The sequence below is a fragment of the Bemisia tabaci genome, chromosome 6, assembly GCF_918797505.1.
Source record: "Bemisia tabaci chromosome 6, PGI_BMITA_v3".
Taxonomy (NCBI): Eukaryota; Metazoa; Arthropoda; class Insecta; order Hemiptera; family Aleyrodidae; genus Bemisia; species Bemisia tabaci.
Genome location: NC_092798.1, coordinates 17910548 through 17932274, shown reverse-complemented (window position 1 = coordinate 17932274; position 21727 = coordinate 17910548). Strand labels below are relative to the sequence as shown.

The 21727-nt window shown below is 33.9% G+C and overlaps 1 protein-coding gene across 4 annotated transcripts in view; it reads left to right on the top strand.

Moving 5' to 3' along the window:
• Positions 1 to 19918, top strand: part of Stat92E (Signal transducer and transcription activator Stat92E) — a 40361-nt gene extending 20443 nt beyond the window's left edge. For all 4 annotated transcript variants that reach the window (XM_019057494.2, XM_019057479.2, XM_072301311.1 and 1 more), the window contains exons 18-19: positions 10509 to 10664; positions 13053 to 19918. In XM_019057494.2, coding sequence (XP_018913039.1) covers positions 10509 to 10647 — 139 coding nt within the window. In that variant the 3' untranslated portion in view covers positions 10648 to 10664; positions 13053 to 19918. The remainder of the gene's footprint in view (positions 1 to 10508; positions 10665 to 13052) is intronic.
• The last annotated feature ends 1809 nt before the right edge of the window (positions 19919 to 21727 follow it).

Sequence of the window (21727 nt, the reverse complement as noted above, 5' to 3'; positions counted from 1 at the left end):
TGAAAGGTGCATTAATGTAATACTATTTTGATTGTATACGCAAAAAGTTTTCTGCAGATTAGCATTATTGTCGACTAATTGTTTTTCAGTGAAACTGAGCTAATTCGTAGGCCGAGCCTACATGAATTTGTGTGAAAAGTGTCAACATGGTGATGTATCAGTCATCAAATATCTATGTCTTGATCCCAAGTTTAAAAAAGAAAGAGTGAAACAGCTGAGTTGACCTTTGTTTTATATGTGTATCATTTTCATTTTTTTTAATTATCAGACTTTTAATTTTGACCTAGTTACCAATTCATCAGAGGAAACTCAATCTCCTAGTCAGTCAGATGTTTAAAATTCACAGAATTTTGTTTGAATTAAGACGGTCGTAGCCAACTCTGTAAATCTCTCATGAATGCGCGATCATAAATACATTTGTTAATAAATAATTCTTACATCACAACATATATTGATGAATGTGATGGACTTTGTGAGAGAACTTTCATCTCCTAAAGCAGAAATTGCGTTTGCAGAACAAAGGCTAGGTTTAAAGTCAGTCACCTGCCTTCCAAGTTTTTTTAAAGTTTTAAGTTGCTCAGATGCTTGATCTGATGAAACTAAGTGTCATTCTAGCTGTGTAATTCGAAGTTATCAGTTGTGAAATGTTCTATTCTATCCAAGCAAATCTATTCTTCTGAGAAGGATGATTTTCTTTTATTGTTTTCTGAATGGTTTCCATTGGTGTGCTCCCCCCCCCCCCCTTGCTCAAATTGCCTTATTTCATGGTGAATTGTTTCTGTGTTAAATAATGATAAGTAAACTGGGATTGTCTTTCATCTCCAAAACTTTATAATAGAGCAAGCATAATTCCAGTAAGAAAACTCAGTATTATGTAAAAATCCTCATTTTTGTTTTAAAGAAGCAGGTTATGGTTTAGCTTCGTGTTTCAATGTCAAATTTAATATTGCACCAGTAGAACCCATCGAAAATCAATTGGTTCCTTTTAACATTTTCCATTCTTCCTCTTCTCTTTCCATGTAATCTAAGAATTAATTAATTAATATGGCATGATTAATTGACTTGGGTAAATGGTGCAAAATTGACTATTCCCTATTCAACACATTAACTGCCGCAGCATTTCCAGTAATATGCCTGCTGCGCCACACGGGTCTAAATTCTCTTAAATAATTTCCACTGAGTGGAGAGAGCACTCTATCACCCCATATCTGAACTTCACAATTCACCATTGTTCGAAAGATAACACTACCGCTGTCTCAGAGTGATATCTATCATAAAAGCCAGTTTTTCACGCCGCCCAACTTGTCACGATACATAAGACAAACTGTGGCGTGGCAGTTTATGTGTTACATTCGGTGCTTGAAAGTTTAGAGACTATCTCCATGTCCTTTAAGGGACTTGCAAGTCCTGAAAGTTAATGAAATCTAAAAATGAGTATACAACAATTACCTCTGAAGTAACCACTTTTATATCTGTAGCAGAAATTTTCTGATCAGGCACATCTGGCACATACATCTAAAAACAGCTTTTTAGCAACATTTATCTCTACAGAATGTAACGTACCATGTCTGTGAAATGAAACTGCCCAAATTATATGTGGTAGTATTAGGAACCGTGCAGTTTTTTGGGTCCGTCAGTTTTAATCTTGAACTGGAAGTGTGTCAAAAAGTCTTGATAATTACAAACTAATGAAATTTATTCCTGATTGCCTCAGAATCAGGGATTTATATCATCTGCATTTTTAACAGCATGATTGCCAGCAAAGTGGAAAATATTATTAAAGTGATCCACCAACATCTCTAAATGATGCTGGCTAAAACTTTTCGACTAGAGATCTAATAATTGAATGAAGTAAAATTATATAAAAAGAATTTAAACATTAAATTCTCCAATAAGTAAAAATAAAGTAACAAAAATAGGAAACAAAATGAAACTAAGATTAAGAGCAAAATTATCAGGATCAAAAATTTTGAACAGGCTGTTCATCACCTAATATGATATAATAAGAAAGGAAGGTATCATTGGACCTTGACAATTGAAATCATTGTAGTGTTTAGCAACATTTCCGATTAGAGTATCTCTTTTGTTCCTATGTTTTGTTTTATGATGACAAATGGTATTATCAGAAGCCAATTGAAGAGCTTAATTAGATATTTGTGCCGTTATAATTTTCCTTATGGGTGCAGATAAATACAGACCTTGTGATGCCCCATCAACAACAGATTCAAGAAGTGTCCAAGCATCAGATGAAAAATTAAACTTGGAGAAATAATCATATATTTAGGTTATTATCACGTGATATATGTATTTTCTTATTCTGTCACAATGAGGCTCTGAGAATAGAATGATAAAGTGACCAGTGGTCAGTGGCCATTTGCATTTTAGAAAACGTTTTCTCAGTGGTCATAGTATCAGATCTAATCCTGAATGCCCCATTAAATTTGCTCAAAAATTTTCCTTTTAATTTTATCTGAAATTTTGACGATTTCTCTTTCGGTGCTCTTAATGTTAAAGGTACCCTAAAACTAGTACCCAATCCATAGTATTAGTTGTGAAGGCTTTACCCCAATCTCAAGTAATCACTTTGTGGTATTTGCCCATCATTTTTTTATTTTTACATTCCATCATTCCTGTCTTAATCTTAGATAAAATCTGTTCCCTATCTATGAAAATTTCTTCAGCAAAGAAATTTATCTGATGACGGTATTCTGTCTTTTCACTTGTATGGATTGTTTCATTTTTCACCAGATTGTGTTAGTAATTAGCATTTTAATCCTCTCAAGTGTGTTAGCGAATTGGTATAATTGAGCTTTCTTTGTCAAATGATGATAAAAGTTAGCTCTTATCTAGTGAAACTGAATGCTCAAAACATAAAACTTTAAATTACTCTTCCTTACAGTCTATTTTTATACAAGTTTTACTAGAATATATCTGTCCAGTGTAGGGAGGAGGTCCAGTATAACTGTTAATGTAGTTTGTACTATTGTTAAGAAGATTTGTTTGTGTTAGAATTGTTTTTATTAATGACATCTAAAATTGTCATGAGCATCAACAAGTCTCTCAACTGCTCATTAACTTTTATAGTATTTTAGAACGTAAGGATCTCTATGTTCAAAAACATTATTCCGCAAGTGTGATATTAATTAAAGCAGATTATATACAGGGGTGCAGAATCTTTTCCCTTGCCTGTCTGTCGGTTTCCCACCAATTTTCCCACCATTTTCAAAAGTGATGACCATTTTCTTCTGTTTACCTTGACTTTTGACTTTTCATCCTTAAAAAATTTCCCTCCCTCCACACTTAATCGAGCTTTTTTAAATTTTCTTACAGCGGCCAAGGCGAGGCGTAGGATCAAGCATTATCTGCACCTCTAATTATATGTACATTAGGGCCAAAATTCTCGTCTAAAAATTTCATCCATCGACCATTTAATCCATAATCAAAGATTTAAGAAAGGTACCGAGAATCTCAAGGATTGATGAAAATGATCAAATCGGACCTCTTTAAACTTGCTATGCACCAATTAGTTTTCTTTGCTATCGCTGCAAGCTGCAATTAAAACTCAGGCAATTAATTTGACCTCGGAAAATGGAAATCGGAATGATTTTATTATTTAATCATAAATCGTTATCAAAGGTATTATTGAAAATGACTTGGATCCTTCCTTCACTCAAAATGAGTGCCTACTGGAGTAACCATTCAGTGGTGCGGCTAATTTGTATTGTCATGGCTCGGATAAATTTTTCACTCAGCATTATTCAACACTGATCTAGTCAGTACATTGAAGGAATTATGACATTCTCATTCATATTAAGGATCAATCTCATCAGTAGCTTCATTGAAACAATTTCTAAGATTCTGTCATTTTGTTCTTCATTGCTGGTTAACATTAGCATCCTGCAATAGGCATGACAACAGTTTTTGGCAGAACATTGAAGCGTAAGTCCTACTTTGTCTTTTCCATGTGTCAAATTGTTTGTCTGTTTTGTCAACTTGTCTTTCATGTACTCTCGGTATTTTCAATATCGGAATTTGAACCCGTAGTCTGCTACTAAAAAGTTCAAGTCTTGTTTTTGAAGGAGCTGAAGATTGTCTAAGAAGAAACAACAGGCTTAAAATATGCAACAAGACTTTTGGCCCTATTGTTTAGTTAAGAAAAGATCAAGAGACATGTATGTAATTTTCTGTGTTTTCTTCAATCTATAAGATTATTTTTTCCCTTTTTATACCTTTCTTGTAAACTTTAAAGTAGTAGAGAAATGATAATGATTATAAATTAAGATGGCTTCATTCATCAGCAAAGCTATCTTGATCCTGTTTACCTAAAGAAAAAGAAAAACAAAACTCCATTCATCTTCACACCCTTTTATCAGTTGAAAAATATTTGTAAATGTAAGTTTGTGTCTTTGATTTTAGTATTTCTGTGCAATATGATTATCGAATTGGAATCTAGTTTTCTTTTGTTATGCTTATCTATTCAAAAGATTGCCAAAATATGTTACTAATCGTTTTCTGTTGCATTAACTTTTTGTTTTGTTTTTTGTCTCATTAATTCAAGAGAGAGATTTTCTTTTATCTATTCTTTTAAATGGCCCTGCTTTAAAAAAAAAATTTAAAATGTCTTTACATTCCATGTACATTTTCTCTTTTTCCTCTTCTACCGGGAAATTCAACCAATGATTCCTCCAGAAAGTTGTTTGAAATAGGTAACATTGATAGAGTTAAGAAAAATCACAGAAAGGTTCAAGTATCATCAACAATTTATTTTTCCCTCAGTAGGAAAAATGACTTTGCTCAAGGGGAAACTGCAATTCGTTTCCTTTTTTATTTTTAAGACCACCAACTTGACAATTTTCTATATTCAAATCCGTTATTTTCCATTTTTTTTTTTTACCCAAGAAAAAAAGTTTCTCCTATGCCCTGTACTGCTGTTGGTCCTTACATTTTTGCTCATTTACTCTTTGGTTTTGGGGGGCTAAAAACATGTTAGTTTTCGGGAGCAAAAAAACAAAAAAACCAATTTGCAATAAATGATAACTCCCAAATCAAGGACATCTCCTCAGAGAAGGAAAAAAAACATATAACGCATGTATTTTATCTTGCAGCAGAATCTCATTATTGTCTTTAAAAATGACCTGAAAAATTTGAGAACCATGAATTTTAACTGAGAAAAATTCCACCAAGATAATGTCAGAATGTCTCCCTCAAGTGGAGTATAATCCTACCTCTTCAGTGGATGGTTTTTCAATGGTTTTTTTGGCGTGGCATAGTTAGAGTTGTATTGCCGGTTATCATAGCCTCTAACATAAAAAATTATGTGATTCATACTACGGTCTCAATTTACAATTGACTATAGCTCTCCAAGCAGTGTGGAACATTATTTATGAACAAGCAGCTGTGTGGCAGAAAAGGACAATGGTGAGCAGAGCCACTGCAGACCCAGCGCAATTTCAGAAACGCAAGGTGCAATGGACAATTTCGGTAACTGATTCGTCTACGTAACTCTGGCTGCTTTTCTAGGATTTCATATATAACAGCATATGTTTAGTGTAAAAGTAGTAAAAAGTTGATGTTAACCTTTGAGAATGCGTTTTCAAATCTAGAGAGCATTTAAAGGCTGCAAGAACAAGATCTACATACTGATCTAATATACATGATCTAATATGTCTACTGATTTTTTGGTGAACAGAAATTCGGAGATTCCTCTCTCTCTAAATTTGTTTTCTAATCCTCTTGTGTTCAATTCCACTCTTTCCATCCAACCCCTTCTGTATCAAGGGGCCTCCTGCCGCTGTCTTTCTGAGTTTAGTAAGGTGTGATCATCGTTCTCCCAAGAAACTATCTGAAAGTAAGATAACTGTGCTTGATGTTTGAATTGTAGTTTTTTCCTCCGATTATTCATCCATCCCCCCCTTTTTTCTCTTTTAACAGTACTTCTCAGTGATTAGTTTTTAAAGGAGAACTATGCATAATCAGTCAAGATATATAACATTAGTACCTGCAATTGAGAAGCCTCTAAAAACAAGTATATGAAAGGTTAGAAACGCTGTTAAGGATTTGTCACTGAGAGTGTCTTTTGCAACCGTCTTATTTGAATGCTGTATTATAACTTTTGCTATGAGCCTTGTCCCAACTCTTCCTTATTTTCCAACTTTAATTTGAATGTATTTAATTTGCCGGAAACTACATTAAAAATTAATTGCGCTATCATAGCAGCAGTACAAGGTATATTTGCCCATGTTCCAAAGAACCTCATAGTTGAATTAGCATGTGTTTCAGCAGGTTGAAAATAATTATAAGTAAATTAGATTCCGTTTATAATTTGAGAAAATAAAACCAAAAACAAAAAAAATATACAATGCAATGAAAATAATTGTTTTATTTCACATAAATTTCTCAATGAAATTGTTAAGTTTTTTATTAAGTGTAATATTTGTTTTTTTCTAGCTGAGCTTTCCAGCTTTTCATTATTTAGTCAAGGAAAAGTTGTGGTTTTTTACTTTATCAATGCTGTGCAAAGTCAAATTTTTCCTACCTGCAAATATTTTAAGTTGTTCTAATGTCAAACAATGTTATTCTGTAACTCAAATGTTTGGTAGTGGTAATGCTTTTGCGTAACAGGTGCTAAATGTTGCTAGGTCAATGTTTGTGGGAAACCCTAAAATCCTCATTTCGAGAGACCTCCACCAAAGGTGTAGATTTGAGTTCTATATCACTACAGATACATTCATGAAATCTTGGAGGGCTCAGACACTGGTATATTTCATACATTTAACACTATTTAATAATGTATAAGAAAGGGAGAAAACCTTTTTTTAAAAAAAAAAACTTGATGCTAAAAGTATGGGGGACACTGTGTTGTTCCTTTTTTGGTGTACCTTTAAATTCATTTTTCTAAAGTTCACAATCAGTAGTAAAAATGTGAAAATATCTGATTTGAGCTGTGATGTCTGCTTTTGTTAAGATGTTGTTCCCTCTCCTCCTAAAAATTGTTTTTATTTTTGTTAACCGCAATAGTTTTAAGTCCAGGTTTAACTGGGATGGTACTATTTTGACAGGAGGAAAACATTTATGATGAATTAGGTTTTTTTTCTCTTCTTTTTCTTCTTTTTCCTGGTTTTTTCCTGCGGAAAGATGTTGAACTTGCTGACTGGAGATGCCGCCTCTCTGTTGAGAGTTTGAGACTCAAGAGAAAAATTAATTCGCATTTTGAGCCGATAAGAACTTTCAAATTTGCGTACTAATGGTGAAACTGCAAAAATGAGTATCTTGATTTTCGGCATCGCAGACTTCCTGTCTTACCGTATTTTCTACGTCAAAAACTACTAAACCTCATCTCTCGAAAACTTCAGTGATTTTTCTTCCCTGTGTGAAGAATATATTAAATAAATTTCAAGTCACAGTGTTGGGTTGCTCTTCCCGTAAAAAACGAAGTAGCAGAGTTTTTTAATCACTGTAGCCAAGATACCTGTTTCTGCAGTTTCACTGTCGATTCGTAGTTGGGTTTCTGATGTTCTCTTAAAGAATATCAATGAAAATCTGCCTTTCATTATGTAAACACAGTATGCACATTTTTTCCACCTCCCATGCCACCACTTATTCCACTTTTCCATGACTTATTTTAAACTTTTAAATCAAAAGTTTAAAACTTTCCAATTATTTTTTGGGTGAAATTATAGAATCAGTTCACACGCTGAGCTGGTGCTGCTATAGTTGTATTCTCTTAATTCCAAATATTTGTGGAAAAAGTGATTATTTTCTAATGAAAAGTGAAAGCAATAGGGATGGAGGAAGAAAATTAGGTTGAAGTTGTCCTCAACCTCCCTTTTTTACTTCAAAATCTGATCAAATGTAGTTGGCAGAAAGGCATAATTTAGGAAATTGAAATTTATCAAGAGGTATAAGAGTTTACAAAATATTATTTTTTTCATCTAACTATGCCAATTTTTTCGGAATAGATTCGGGGGAGCTTATTGTCTGAAAAGGGAAAAAATAAAAAATGGGCTGATCGAAGTTCAGTATCTTTGGTTAAAAACCTTTATGCTAAAATTTTCAGGTAGCCTTTTCTATAAGTATGTAGTTAAAAATGTCATGATCTTGTGTCTAACACTATAATGAAGGCTGTATTAATTTTGTGTTGTTAAGTTGCTTTTTTTGTTTCCCTCCGTTTTTCTCACAATTTTTGTGTTTTCTGTCAAGTACGTGTCTAAACAACAATCTTGGTGTTTTAAAAAAGTACTCAAATATAAGTATTTATGAAAAATGCATCATAGCTCATTGTCTTTCATCGTAACAGTGAACATACTTTTTACAATCGGTTCAGTAGCTGTGTACTGGTTTCAGCCAGTTGCTGTCTGAGGAATCAAAGAGGCGTATAGGTCAAACTGATACTACTTTAAACATCGATTCTGAGTTACTTGTACTAATCAGAGATGCATCAATCATAAGGTTATCTACAATTTTAGTTTTTTCATTGGAGAAACTTATCTTCGTGAAATTTTTGAAAGGAATGTTTTGAATTTTTAGAAAATCGACAAAACCTGGAGCCCCCCCCCCCCCCCCAAATAATAATATCAAACTTATTTTGAAGGGAATGAACTTAACTAGGTATAGCTAGAAATGAGACTATTTCCTGGAAAAATTACGTTTAAACGGGAACTTAAGTTAGTGAAGAACCACATGTAGACATGAATGCAAAGTAAGTGCATCTGCATGATGTGGTTCTGAAAGCCCTCAGAGTTGCCTAATTTTTGTATGCATGCTCCAAAACATGAACAGTTTTTGGGGGAAGGTAGTGCAATCTTTCACCCCATGGTTTCAGCGGTGGAGCTTGACTTAATATTCTTTATGAGGATAGTTAATTATACATCCGCATCAAAATAATTAAAGCTTTTTATAGACCTTTTGTAGTTTTTAAATATTTAAAAAGATTGAATCATTCCTCAATGATAGTTCATCTACTAGTTACTGGCACAAGTAGGTAAAAGGAAGTGCAGCTTCATTTTGATTAAAGGTATTTCAGAAGCTTGTAAAGTAAATAACCATTCTTGTTTGACATTCAATAACTTTCCCATTTTTCACCTCTCTAGTCTCTTCAGCCCTCCTTTTCATTACCCAAAACTTTAAGCGAATCTTAAAATTTAATACGATCCATTGTGTTTGAAGAAAGACTTGCTCATTGAAGTTAGAAAAGGTACCTAAATTAAAAGAAAGCCCAAGATTTTGACACAGTATGCTCTTTGATGGTTTCAATCACTAGCTCAACAAAAAACTTTACCGAGATGAGCACACGCTCCTCCCAAAGACTGGTGGAATTGGTTTTTCCTCAAGTGTGATACTAGTATGAGTTGAAGGACATAATACAAATTTGTTACTTACAAATGATTATCAAATTTATTAGAAAGTTTGTCGTTTCTCCTACAAAAATGCATCTCATTGTTTCACCAATCCAAAATTTTCAAAGAGCATCTCTCTACTTACTCTTATCATCTGATAAGAATTAAATAACTGTGCTTTTGGTGCATTGAAAGTTTAATTTTATTATTTTACTCTCAGGATATGTCACCTAGTTTCCTGTGGAGGCCAAGTTAGAAAAACTCAAAATGATTTGATTAGGTTCTCTTCAAGAAGAATATTTTGATCATTTGAAAATTATCGAGTTTTTGCATTTATGCTTTATTTGTCTTTGAACTCAAAAAATCATATCCCTACTAAAATGAATGATTTAAATTTAAAGTGTCGATATTGCTAGTTTTAACCCCCTAAAATACAATTTTCCTATCTTTGAGAAAATTGAATTTACTTATTTTATCTTTTTGTTTCCTGAAGCAGCCTGCACTTACATCATTACCTATCTTGAATTGTAGGGAATATCTCATCACCAAGTAACAACATTTTTTCATTTTTGTTCACCATGTAGAAACACCTCTTCATTACATATCTTAGCTTTGTTCATATTGGTAACACCATAATGAGTCTAATTTGTTTTTTCTCCCAATCTTTTACTGAGATCTTAAATTGTCTCCCCTAAACACTATAGGTGGTTGCTGTAAGTCCAAGTATTTCAGAGAAACTATTAGGATGGTTCAACGAGGCAAGACCCATAAAATTCTCTCAATTTTTTTCAAGACATTTACCCTGTCATCAATTTTTGCTCTGACCGAATCAAAAATTTTCAAAGAACTCAGTGCAATGGCTCGATAACTTTCAAACTTAATAGAATTGTATACAGGCAGACACAATGGATCAGTATGCTATTATTTATTTGTTTTTTTTGCCTTTATTATTTTTCCATGCCTTTAATTCAATTGTTTATTCAACTTCTCTTTTCTCTCATTACTCTCCCTTTGTCAGGAAGCAACTCACAGATCTATGATTCTCATTTGTTTTTTTCTACATCTATTATTCATTTAATTGAAAGAGAGTTGCTTTCAAATGAACTTCCAAAAATAGTTGTTTTCAAAATTTTTTACAAATTTACTAACACGATTGTGTCTGTCTGTATACAGTTACAGTAAAGGGATTGGGGCTGATTTTGATTATATGGAATTCGGAAATTTGCCATCTATTGAGGAAGATGAAAACCTAGAAAAAAACCTATTTTATGACACCTATGACGTGATGAACAAGCCACCGCCATCGTCCTGATTTATCGACATCGAAATGTGAGTACAATTCTTTTTTCATTATTTATTAGTGCCATTATTTTGCAGAAATTCCTATTCTAAGAAGCTCCGCGATTTTTTTGTGATAAGTAAAAAGCCTTGGAGGTATGAGATTTTTCCAAAAAGTTTGTGAGAGGCTGTGCATAAATTATGTAAGGCCTTTTTTTATCTGCAAATTCATACAAATGATTGATGATGATGAGTCTTGCAAAATCGTCCTATCAAATCAGCTGTCTTCAGTTTAAGTTTACTGCGATAACCAATCCGGTGTATGGAACAATAATTACCAAAAGAGCAACAGTTGGCTATTTTTCTTTTGATTTTTGAAATATAACTAAGTTATTGCTTGTCCTGTCGTCCTGCCTGCACACATGCCTCCTTGGTTCAATGCAACTACAGATCTGTATCAGAAAAGAGACAGCGCATCATTTTAGGGGAGTAACCAACAGTTTCCTTTCAAGTCATTCAAATTCTATGACCTGGTACCCTATTCATAAAAAGAAGAGATTTGATCGCACTAAGGTCTAGACATCACCTGATCTCTCTCTTTCAATCCTTCCAGCCTTATCCTGACCCATAAATCAGCAACTGGGTTAATGTTAATAATGGTCTTGCAGCCAGGGCTATTGCAAGGGTAAATTTTTTCACTAACGTAAATAGCAAATTTGGCGTCTCTCTTCCCTTCTCTTCCCTGTCAGTGAGTCGGAGGGAGAGAAGGAAAGTAAAATGGAGATCAACGAGAGCATTTTAAAATTTCTGTAAAATTTGGTCTTGGAATTTTCAAAATTCAAAAACTATGCACATGATTAGGATGAGGACCGTATCGACAGTGTAAGTCGGCAATCACATACCTCGGTTTGCGATGTCGCAGACTTCCTTTCATTTTTTATTTTTTAAAAGAAAACTACTCAACGGCAATTCTTTAAAACTGCCGTGATTTTTCTTCTCTATGCGAAGAAAATTCTGCAAAAACTTCAAGGAATAATGTCAATTTGTTCTCCTTTTAAAAGACAACCTAGAGGCGGAGATTTTCAGACACTGCAAACGAGATATGTGATTGCAGACTTATGCTGTTGATATACGCTTTGGGAATAAAAAGGGAAAAAGGTGAAAAAACACAAGAATCTCTCAAATATTAAATAAATGAAAGAAACCTGATACCTAAACTTTAGCGCCTCTACACTTGCGCATACCTACTTTTTGAGCCCTTGCAATAGGCCTGTCTGCAGGAATGCCCACAGCTTGAATTTTCAAAGTTACATATCTAACCTTCAGGTAAGCTACCTCTCAAAACTGCTGCCTCATTTTGAAAACTGAAGATTAAATGCAGAGGAATTTGGAAAATACTGATGCACAAGGGAGGCTGTAAAAAGTCAGTTCCTTCTCGTAATTAAAGACAGTAAATTAATAATATTAAAACCTTAAGCATCTTTTCATCGAAACACTTTTGGAATGTTTTTTTGAAATGTTTGGACACTTTATCGGGTTGCATCATCGGGACGAAAGAAAGTAAAGTGAGTAACCTGCCACCATGCAACCAGATAAAGTGTCCAAACATTTCAAAAATACATTCCTAAAGTGTTTTGATGAAAAGATGTTTAATGTTTTAATATATAGTATCATTGGGACCAAGAAAAATAATGTGAATAACCTGCCACCTTTCGAATGGTATATTAATACACTGAAATTACTATTTAATGTAGTAATGTGAATTTCAGTGCAAATACTCAATAACTTCAACTTCTAGTCTGAAATTAAAAAAAGATACCTATTTTTCAAAGGATGTGGATGACTAAAGTGTGAAATGACATATCTCTGTTGGCGACGTTGCAGACTTTCTGTCATACTTTATTCTTTCTTGGGCAAACATGTCAACGTGATTTCTTGAAAATTTCCAAATTGTTTTCTTCTTTGTCAGCAGTTCTGTAACCTCAAGCTATCTAGTTGGCTCGTTTTTGCCCGAAAAAATAAAATAGGAGTGGAAATTTTGAAACGCCACAATGGTTGTGCCTCGATATTTCTAGTCAAAGTAGTAATGCTGGTAAATTTCTTACAGAAACTTTTGTAGGGGACAGTCACAAGACAAATTTATAAAAAATGATAAAAAACCGCGAACTCACTTGTGCTAAGTATATTAATTTAGATGAGACACGTTTCGGGGCGAGATGGCCCCATCCTCAGTAGGCAGCGAACAGTTTGCTGCCGACTAAGGATGGGGCCATCTCGCCCCGAAACGTGTCTCATCTAAATTAGTATACCTAGCACAAGTGAGTTCGCGGTTTTTTATCATTTTGTATAAATTTCTTAACATTTAGATCTTATATTTCTTACGTAATCTTGTGAAAGCCATCTTAGTAATTTACTTGTTTAATTTCAATTTTTTAACAGGATTTAGTTATTGATCTCTGTGCCATAATGTCTAATGAAAATAAAATGGAACTTCCGGGCCCTCGGACTCTGTCTGCCATCATCAATATAATTTGAGCCGGATCTAACTTGAAATCGCTTACCTATTGCTCCAAATATTCTGGAGGCGTCAGTTTCAAATAATTCTGAAACAGGAACTTTTATTGTTTTTGGCATCAAATGAACTTAAACCTAATACAAAGCTTTTTCTTCAGATGTATACTGTGCTTTGTGCTTTTGATGTTTTCTTGTGGATGTAATAGCTAGCCTTCTCTCTTTCCTCTTCTGCTTCTGAGACTTTTTAATTTCTCAACAAGTATTGATCTATTCTCCCGTCCGGATATCACCTTAGTTTTTTATTTCTTTATAAATTAATATTTTTATATTTTGATTAATAAATCCAGAGCAGTAAACTTTTTTAATACTTTAGTCACATAGACCTCATCATTCATGAGCCTTCTTAGCAGGAGCTGGTTCAAAGTGAGACTGTGCAGTGCTATTGTCTAAATATCAAACTGCAGCTCTCTTCAATTTAAAAGCACTTACCATGATCTGACGATGAGAGAGGAGTAACTATTCTGTTTCACTGATTTCTAAAGGCCTTGTCTCCACGGGACGTTTTCATGGGATTTGTCCCAAGTTTGAATTGCAGGAATGAAACTTCTGGGATTTTTCCCAGTTACCGTCTCCACGAGACGAGGCTCTTACGGTCCTGCAACTAGTTTGCGCAAGAAGATAAATTAGATAAAGTCGAGTATTTAACCGGGATTAAAATAATAATTGCACTCAATCGACAATTAGACACATTATTTTAACAAAACAAATATGAACAATGGAGTAATCAACAAAATATTGCACGATTCGTTTTCACTTCTTCCTCTCTTAGTGGGTCCTAGGGGTGCAAGGACCATACTTGGTACTGGGAAAAATATTGATTAACTCAATATTTTTCCCAACTTCGTAAGTGGAATTTTTTCCTGGGACAAATCCCGTGAAACGGCCCGTAGAGACAAGGCCAAAGAATGAGTAGCCAATCTTTTTTTAAAATTATTCATGAAGGAAATGTTTACTGGTGAAGTTATCGAAGAATGAGTGTCATCAGACCCTTGCAATACAGTTTAAAGGGTCTGTGATCAAACTGGAGAGTAACAAAAATTCTGTGAAAACAAACGATGTGTGGACTTAACTTGTGAACACACTGATCAATCATGACTTACCTCTAAAATCACTATTGAATTTCAACATGTAACACTGCCCCATAATGCCTCGGTGAAACTGCATGAATGCGTTTCTTGTTTGCTACGTTTCAAAATCTTCACTTTCATTTAATTTTATGAAAAAAACAAATAATCGACGTTTGGCTTGAAATTTTCATTGAATATTCTTCACACTAAGTAGAGAAATCAGGAAGTTATAAAGAAATGATGTTGAGTATTTCGCCTTTTAAAAAATGAAGTCCGATTGGGTGTTAGCAACATCGCAAATTGCGATTCGCGTTCCTGCAGTTTCTCTGTCGAATTGAGACGGATGTCCTCTGTCAACACTTGATGCTGTCTTCTCATCACTAAATAGATGATTAGAGGAGGAGAAAAGTCAGGGTTCGGTCTTTCATTTTGACTGACTTCTCTCTGAACTAGTGCTTATAGGAAGTGTGCATGTTTTTTTTAAATGTACCAGACGATCATTCATAAGTATTCTTTTTGTGTTTTATCTTTTCGTGTTTTATATTTTAATTGATACGCTTGATGATTAAGCTCTATCTGTGTTAAAACAGAGGGATCTCAGCCATCCCCTCCGCCAGCTGATTGTTGAAATCGGTAGACAAAGCGATAGACCAAGAAGACAAAAGGGATATGGAGGGATCATATTGGTGGAAGCGAGTAGTTGCAATGGACAAAGGAGGCTAGTGATAGACTAACTAAATGTAACCTACAAGAAACCCTTTAGTTAGTCTGCCATTTTCCCCCTCTGTCCATCACAACCACCTGTTTTAACCAACAGGATCGCTCCATACTCCCTATGTCTTTTTTGTTTCTTGCTTTGTCTATCGACTTCAACAATCAGCCCGCAGTCCCATGTTTGTTATTGCCCCCCTTTCATATAACAGATATGACGAAAGAAAAAATCATTATCATTGCCAGTGTACATAATTTATTGTAACCAGGAGATGGTCTGAGCTTGTTTTTAAGTTGCTCATTTCTTTAATGAAGTTGTCATGGTCTTTAAAAACAATGGAGGGGAAGACTGAGAAAAGTATATGAAGCAGTTTATGAATGGGTTATCGAAATAATTTAGAGAACTTCAGAGAATGTCTCAACTTTTAAAAGTGATGTAATACAAACTCTTTAAAAGCTGTCTGGTAGCCAGCGACCTGTTACAATTACTGTTTGGGCACCTGTTCAATACCTCCATCCTCTCACCCCATCTGTTGTTTGCGTTAGACCAACCCTTAGTTTGGTTACAATCCCATTCTTATTACCAGTAGCAAGCCATTAAATTATTCCGCTGACGCACTCTTTTGCGTAGTTACCCTCGAATCCATTTGTCTCAGAAAAACAGAAAAGGCCACCTGCAGGTTGCCTCTTGCCGCATTAAAATTCTTCCAAAAAGAGCAATTTTTCATGATTCCTTTTATTTAGATCTCATGTATTTACTAAAAAGCTCCCAAGGGCCAGGCATAATGGGGTTTCTCAGAGGACAAAATTCAGGGATATTATTTTGTCTGTTGTATAAGCTCGGTCATAAAGGTCATCCAGATCAAAGTAGATGAAAGATGAGAGTAAGAATCTCCCTGTTTTTCTCTGTAAATAATTCTTGCTTGAACATCTTTTTTTGAATCCCCAAATTTTTAATTCTTTTAGCTCAAATTGGATTCAGACCTCTTAACTTTCAATGAAAAATAATTATGTATTTTACATGGAAAATGAATAGTCAGCTTGTTAATTATTGCAATTAATAAAAATTACAATTAGATATTTTTTTCTTCTTGTAAGGGAAGCTCCCTTGTGTTCCCTGTAATGAGCTCTTAAGTCCTGAAACATGCTGTCCTTGAATTTTGTATGCCATTAAGCCCAATATGGTGAAAGTGCCTTGTCTACCTGCCTGCTGTTACCCTTAATTGCTAAAACTTAAACTCGTGAAAGTCATATTTTGTCAAATTTAAAAATTGTGCCTTGATGTTGTAACTTTTTAGTTTGAATGTTACGCTAACTTTTGTTTTTTTCTCCCTTTTTTTCCTCTCTTTCTTGCTCTGTATTTATTCCCAAATATTTAGTACATGTATATTTTCACCAACCAGCCTCTTATTTTATGAGAAGCTTCTTTTAACATCGAAAGTAAATATGAAATGAAGTGAGAGGAGGCACACCTTTTGCCGTGTCCTTCTAGCATGTAATAGTTTGTACAAACAGAGTGCTTTGAAAACAAAAGGTTCTAATTAATTTTTCTTCATTAGTCATAGGAAGTGTGAAAGAGATTAAAAACTGTGAAATCTTTCTTTCATAAACCCTAAGTGTAAAAAAATAGAGCCCTTGCTCACCTTTCCTGCTTGCTAGGAATTGAGCATAGTATGGTGAAAAAACTCGCATATCTGGTAGTCTAAAGTGTCTTGATGTATTCCCTGACTGTTGTCATCAATCTAGAATTCCTAAAAAAATTTGTCTTCCTGACACTTTTGTAATGAATGCGATTTTTAATTTTAACAAATCATTTTTCCCCTCAGAAACACTTATTGCGCTTCCCAAAAAAAATATTGATCTAAATAAAAAATCCGACGTAAGCAGGACAACATGTTGAATGTCAATATGAAAAGCCTTTTCATGATTCTAACAGATCCCCAATGTAAAAGGCCAAACATAAGTTACTTTGGTATCTATAGAGAGATTTGAATGCTAAATTCACTAAATTTAGGATCAGACGTGATCAAAGGATAAGATTGCTAATGGTTCATTTCTTGATGTTAAAGTGAATTTGCCATCTCTTTCCAACTAAATAAACCTTTTGGACTTAGAAACTCTGAAAGGCAAGCAATGAAATCAAGAAGAAGAGAAAGTTAATTTGTCAAAGTTTTTCTAGTAATTTTGTGGCACATTTTATCATATTTTCTCATCCTACAAGGGCACCCCCCCCCCCCCCATTTTTTTCTAATCTTATGCTTCAATATTTTCTCTTTCTATCAAACTTTTCTGCGTAAAATGATGATTCAAATTAACTTGTTAGCCATGCGCTTTGTTATATGTCTTTACTGATCGATGTTTGAGTATCAGTTTCTCAAAGGAATTACGCTTTCTTCACTACATATTTAATGTATTAATCTTTAAGTGTTGATACCCCTCCTATTTAGTAGAATATGTGTCCGAATGTACCTTCCAATTTATGTCATTTTTAGATGCTTATTTTATTGGTGCTTTTCTTAATGTAAGGATGTCACAGATAATTTTTTAATTTATAATTAGTAAAATTTCAATTATAGGAATCAACTACAACTTCAAATTTTTCACGAACATTAATTGAATGAATGAATGACACACGTGTTGAATGAATTTTATCAAATTTAATCGGTATAATACTTGTGAAGTTAATACAGATGACTTCTTATGTCCTATAGGTAAAGTATTTAGTGTAGTTAACAGACCAATGTACGTAATGCTGTTAGATAGCCTAGAAATTATCAGAGAAAACATGGATTCCTCTTGGCCCAACGAGTTCCAATATTTCATGATGAGGTTACATAATATAATGTCCCAATGAATTTTGTAATGTTTTTAAAGAGATGGTTGGACAAAAAACCACTCTGTCTAATTTATACTTCTTGTGGATGCGGTGATTTCAATCAGTGCTCAAAACCAAACTTATTCTGAGCTGCCATCATTGAGCCCCGACAAAAAAATGAGTGTTATTTGAAGAATAAGATTGTAGTTCGAATAATGTAACATTGTCTACTGATCTGACCAATAGATTCCGATTTTTTTGCAACACACAAAGAACTATTTTGGTCTGGGATGCTTGTTTATGATTTCCTGTGTTCTCTTTTTTTAAGCCAGGAAACTTTTCTACAGCTAAGATTTAGATAGCTGGACTGCGTAGAGAAGCAATTATGGAATGTACTCTGAAAATTAAAGTAAAAGTAGGTGCGACAACTGTTGATTAATGGAGATTACCCATGAGGAAAACTTAGCGACCTTTCTCATTCAGTTAAGATGGGGTCAAGCAAAATTATCCTTAAGGTGACCAAAAAGTAAAATACAAATGAGCCAACTCTACTACAGCTTAGATGAGTCAATTCTATATCATTTGATGCAGAGAACACCCAGCAATTTCAAAGATGAACCTTTTGAGAACATTTTGAAGTTATAGAGCAATAAATCGGAAATTCTAAGTAAACACAATGAAAGTTTGCGGGCGCTATCAACACTGTTAGAAAGAATTCATTTCTAATGTTTATAGCATCCCTATCACTGCATATTATGACTTAAAATTTTTCCTGCTGAAAATTTTGACCTGATATCTTTGAAAAGATCAAAGAGGGTTTGCCCTTGAAAACTGGAAATCGATATATTTGACCCAACATTGTTTTTTTTCTGCACTGAGCAATTTTGTCAGACTTCATCACAATAATTGCATGAATAATGCTTCATTAATAAGAAAAACCCCTTGAGCGATGAAGCGTGATTATTTCTAAAAATTGTGTCACCACAACTACAAACTGTGTTGAATACTGGTTCAGGAGAAATGCGTTTTGAAAGTATCATTTACCTGAATTCCTTATTGAGAAAAATAACTACATATGGAGATTTAATTGTATGGTTTTAATTTTTCCCTCACAAATTGTTATCCGAGCTGCTTCAAGCGTGAGAAGGGTTTTTTTTTTGGAAGAATTAGTTAAAAGATATTGCAGAGGGGAAACCGCAAAAATGCATACATCAATTGGAGTGTTTCAAAATCTTGGCTATTAATTTAGTTTTTCAAAGGAGGCTGAACCAACTTCATGGCTTAATATTTTATTGAATATCCTTCAAACATAGTGAAAAATTTCAAGATTTAACGCTCCTCTATTAAGAAAATGAATTATGACTGTAAGTCTGCAACGCTACAAATGGATTTATGCTTTTCTGCGTTTTCTCTGTCGAAAGCAACCAGAAAAAGTCCATTTTCTCTTTATCTCCTACAGCATTACTGGAAATTTTCTTATAGTCAAAATGATTGACCCCGAGCTTAATAGAATAGAAATATAAGTAAAATACCTACTCTATTATCCTGACATTTTAAAGACTGAGCTTTGTGAATTTTAAATTGCCTATAATATAGCTCACTTTGATAATGAAAAAATTATTTTGAAAATTCTTGTTATACCTTAATATTTTAACCAAATTATAAGAGACCCACAAGTGGTTGAATAAATTATGCCCCAGAAAGTCAATTCTAAATTATGACAACCATTGCTCAATATTCAATCCTGATTTCTTTTGATTTTAAATTTTTAAAGCTCTATTTTTTTATAATTTGCTGACGCATGAAATTTTTAACATGATTTATAAAAATCAGACTTAATGAAATCATTTTTTTTTTGTTATTAAAACTTGCTCATTTTTGAAGGTAGGTTAAGGATTCCGATGAAAGAATTGATGTCATGTTGTTTCCTTTAAATTGCAATAATCTTTTTAAGTGTTCAAGTAATAGCTCTGCTCTAATGCCTACGCCTTCACAGCATGTTATGTTTGATGTTATGGATTCTATTTTCTATGCCCTTGATTAAATTTAATCAAGATAAAGTAGCTTGTCAAATCTAAGTTGATTTAGTTCATGTTTCTCGTTTGTGGGACAAAATAAAAATCTGTGCAATTGGTGTTTTTATGTCTTTTTTTCTGTTAACCTTTCGCTTGGTATCAAGAGAGTGTTCCATTTATATAAGTTTGACCCAATACCTTCAGCCTAACTGGTACTATGATATGCTCAAAATTTTGCTAATAGAGAAGAAAATTAATGAAATTATCAAGAAATTACATTAACCACTTAGTTTTCCAAGCAAAGAGTAAAGAATGACAAGAAGTCTGCAATGTCGCAAATAAAGGCACCCACATGATTTTGGCCTTTTGCCATCATCATTCCATTTCAGAATAGCTCATACCCAAGTCGTTCATTTTCTTTACCTAATTATACTTACCAATCATTTTTATTGGAGGATAGTCCGTCTGTTCATGAAGAGTAACAGTTTGTTAACTCTTCTGTAAATTTTGGATTCAAAATAGAAGTTTTGTTCCCTCGCAATGTATACGTTTTGTCACTTCTTTTACTTGTAAACCCCTCTTACCTAAAGTCAGAGCCTGCACTGGAAAAAAGTTTGATCTTATATGCTGATCCCTGGTGTTCTATATTAATTGAATTATTCTGACTATCAAAATGTACTTGAAGTTTGTTAAATCATACATATTCGGTTCGTGAGATTGAACTTAATTAAAGCAAATTGGAAACAACAGTTCAACCACACAAATTTCTCAAGGTCCCACGCACCGAAAATTTGGTGTAACAAATGGAATAGATCTATTGATATGAAACTCTGAATGTTCGGCTCATACCATTATTCCCTAGAGTTGTGGCTCAAAATTACTTTCAAATTATTTCGTTTCCCTAGTATAGCAATGACCTATTAAACATTTTTCAAAAACTCTTAAAAAACCTGTCTAAATTTTTGTATTCGGAAACCCTACTTGGGTATATTTTTAAGTAAAACGAGAAGTAAAATTTAAAGAAAAAAGTGTTGAAAAAACTTTTAAAATATTACTGTAGTTTTAGTGTATTTTCCAAAGGAAATACACTATTTTTAACATTTTTTTCAAACATTTAGAGTGTCGAGTAACTACAATGAATTTTAAAGTTTTTTTTAACACTGTCTTACTTGAATTTTACAGCTCGTAAATTTTCCCCTAAAAAAATATCCAGTATAGACTTCCTAATATAGGAACATTTCAACAGTTTGTTTAAGACTTGTATTTTTTAAATTTAAAAGTTTTTCTAACAATCGTTTCTACCAGGGTGGGTCTCCTAATTTTCCAGAACTTTCAATCACAGTGTGAACACAAAGTTTGTACCCCGAATGAAGTTTTGTCTTCGGAAGGAAAGACGACGAAGACATCAAGATATGAATTCAGTGGAATTTTTGAATGATTGATTGTTAGATTAGGAGTAAGCAGATATGGTTCAATCCACTCTATATTTTAAGAATAAAATGATTATTAAACGACTTTAAGGTTGTCAATTGGTGTTGCTTGGAGCATTAAATGAAATGAGCATACCACCCATAGGAGTCATGTTGTGAGGGGGGAGGGGGGGGGGGGGGGGGGTTACTCTTCACTGGACAGCCCCTTGTACGCACATAACTCTGTGGGGGGGGGGGGGGGGGAGAGTCGTTGGCCTTGGTAGCAGTACCGTTTGAAGATGCTGATGGTCAACGACTCAACGGTAGTCACTTGTGACGTCACTAGTGGCAAAGTAGCATGTACCGAAAAACTTTCTTGTTGTTTCAAAATCAAATCCCCGCCGCTACTTTCTGCAAATTCTGATATTATCTCATGAGGCAGAATTAAGATCACATGAAAAATTGTCTTTCTTCAAATTTCACACGATAATAACGCGACAAAATGCACGCTCAGTAACGAGTC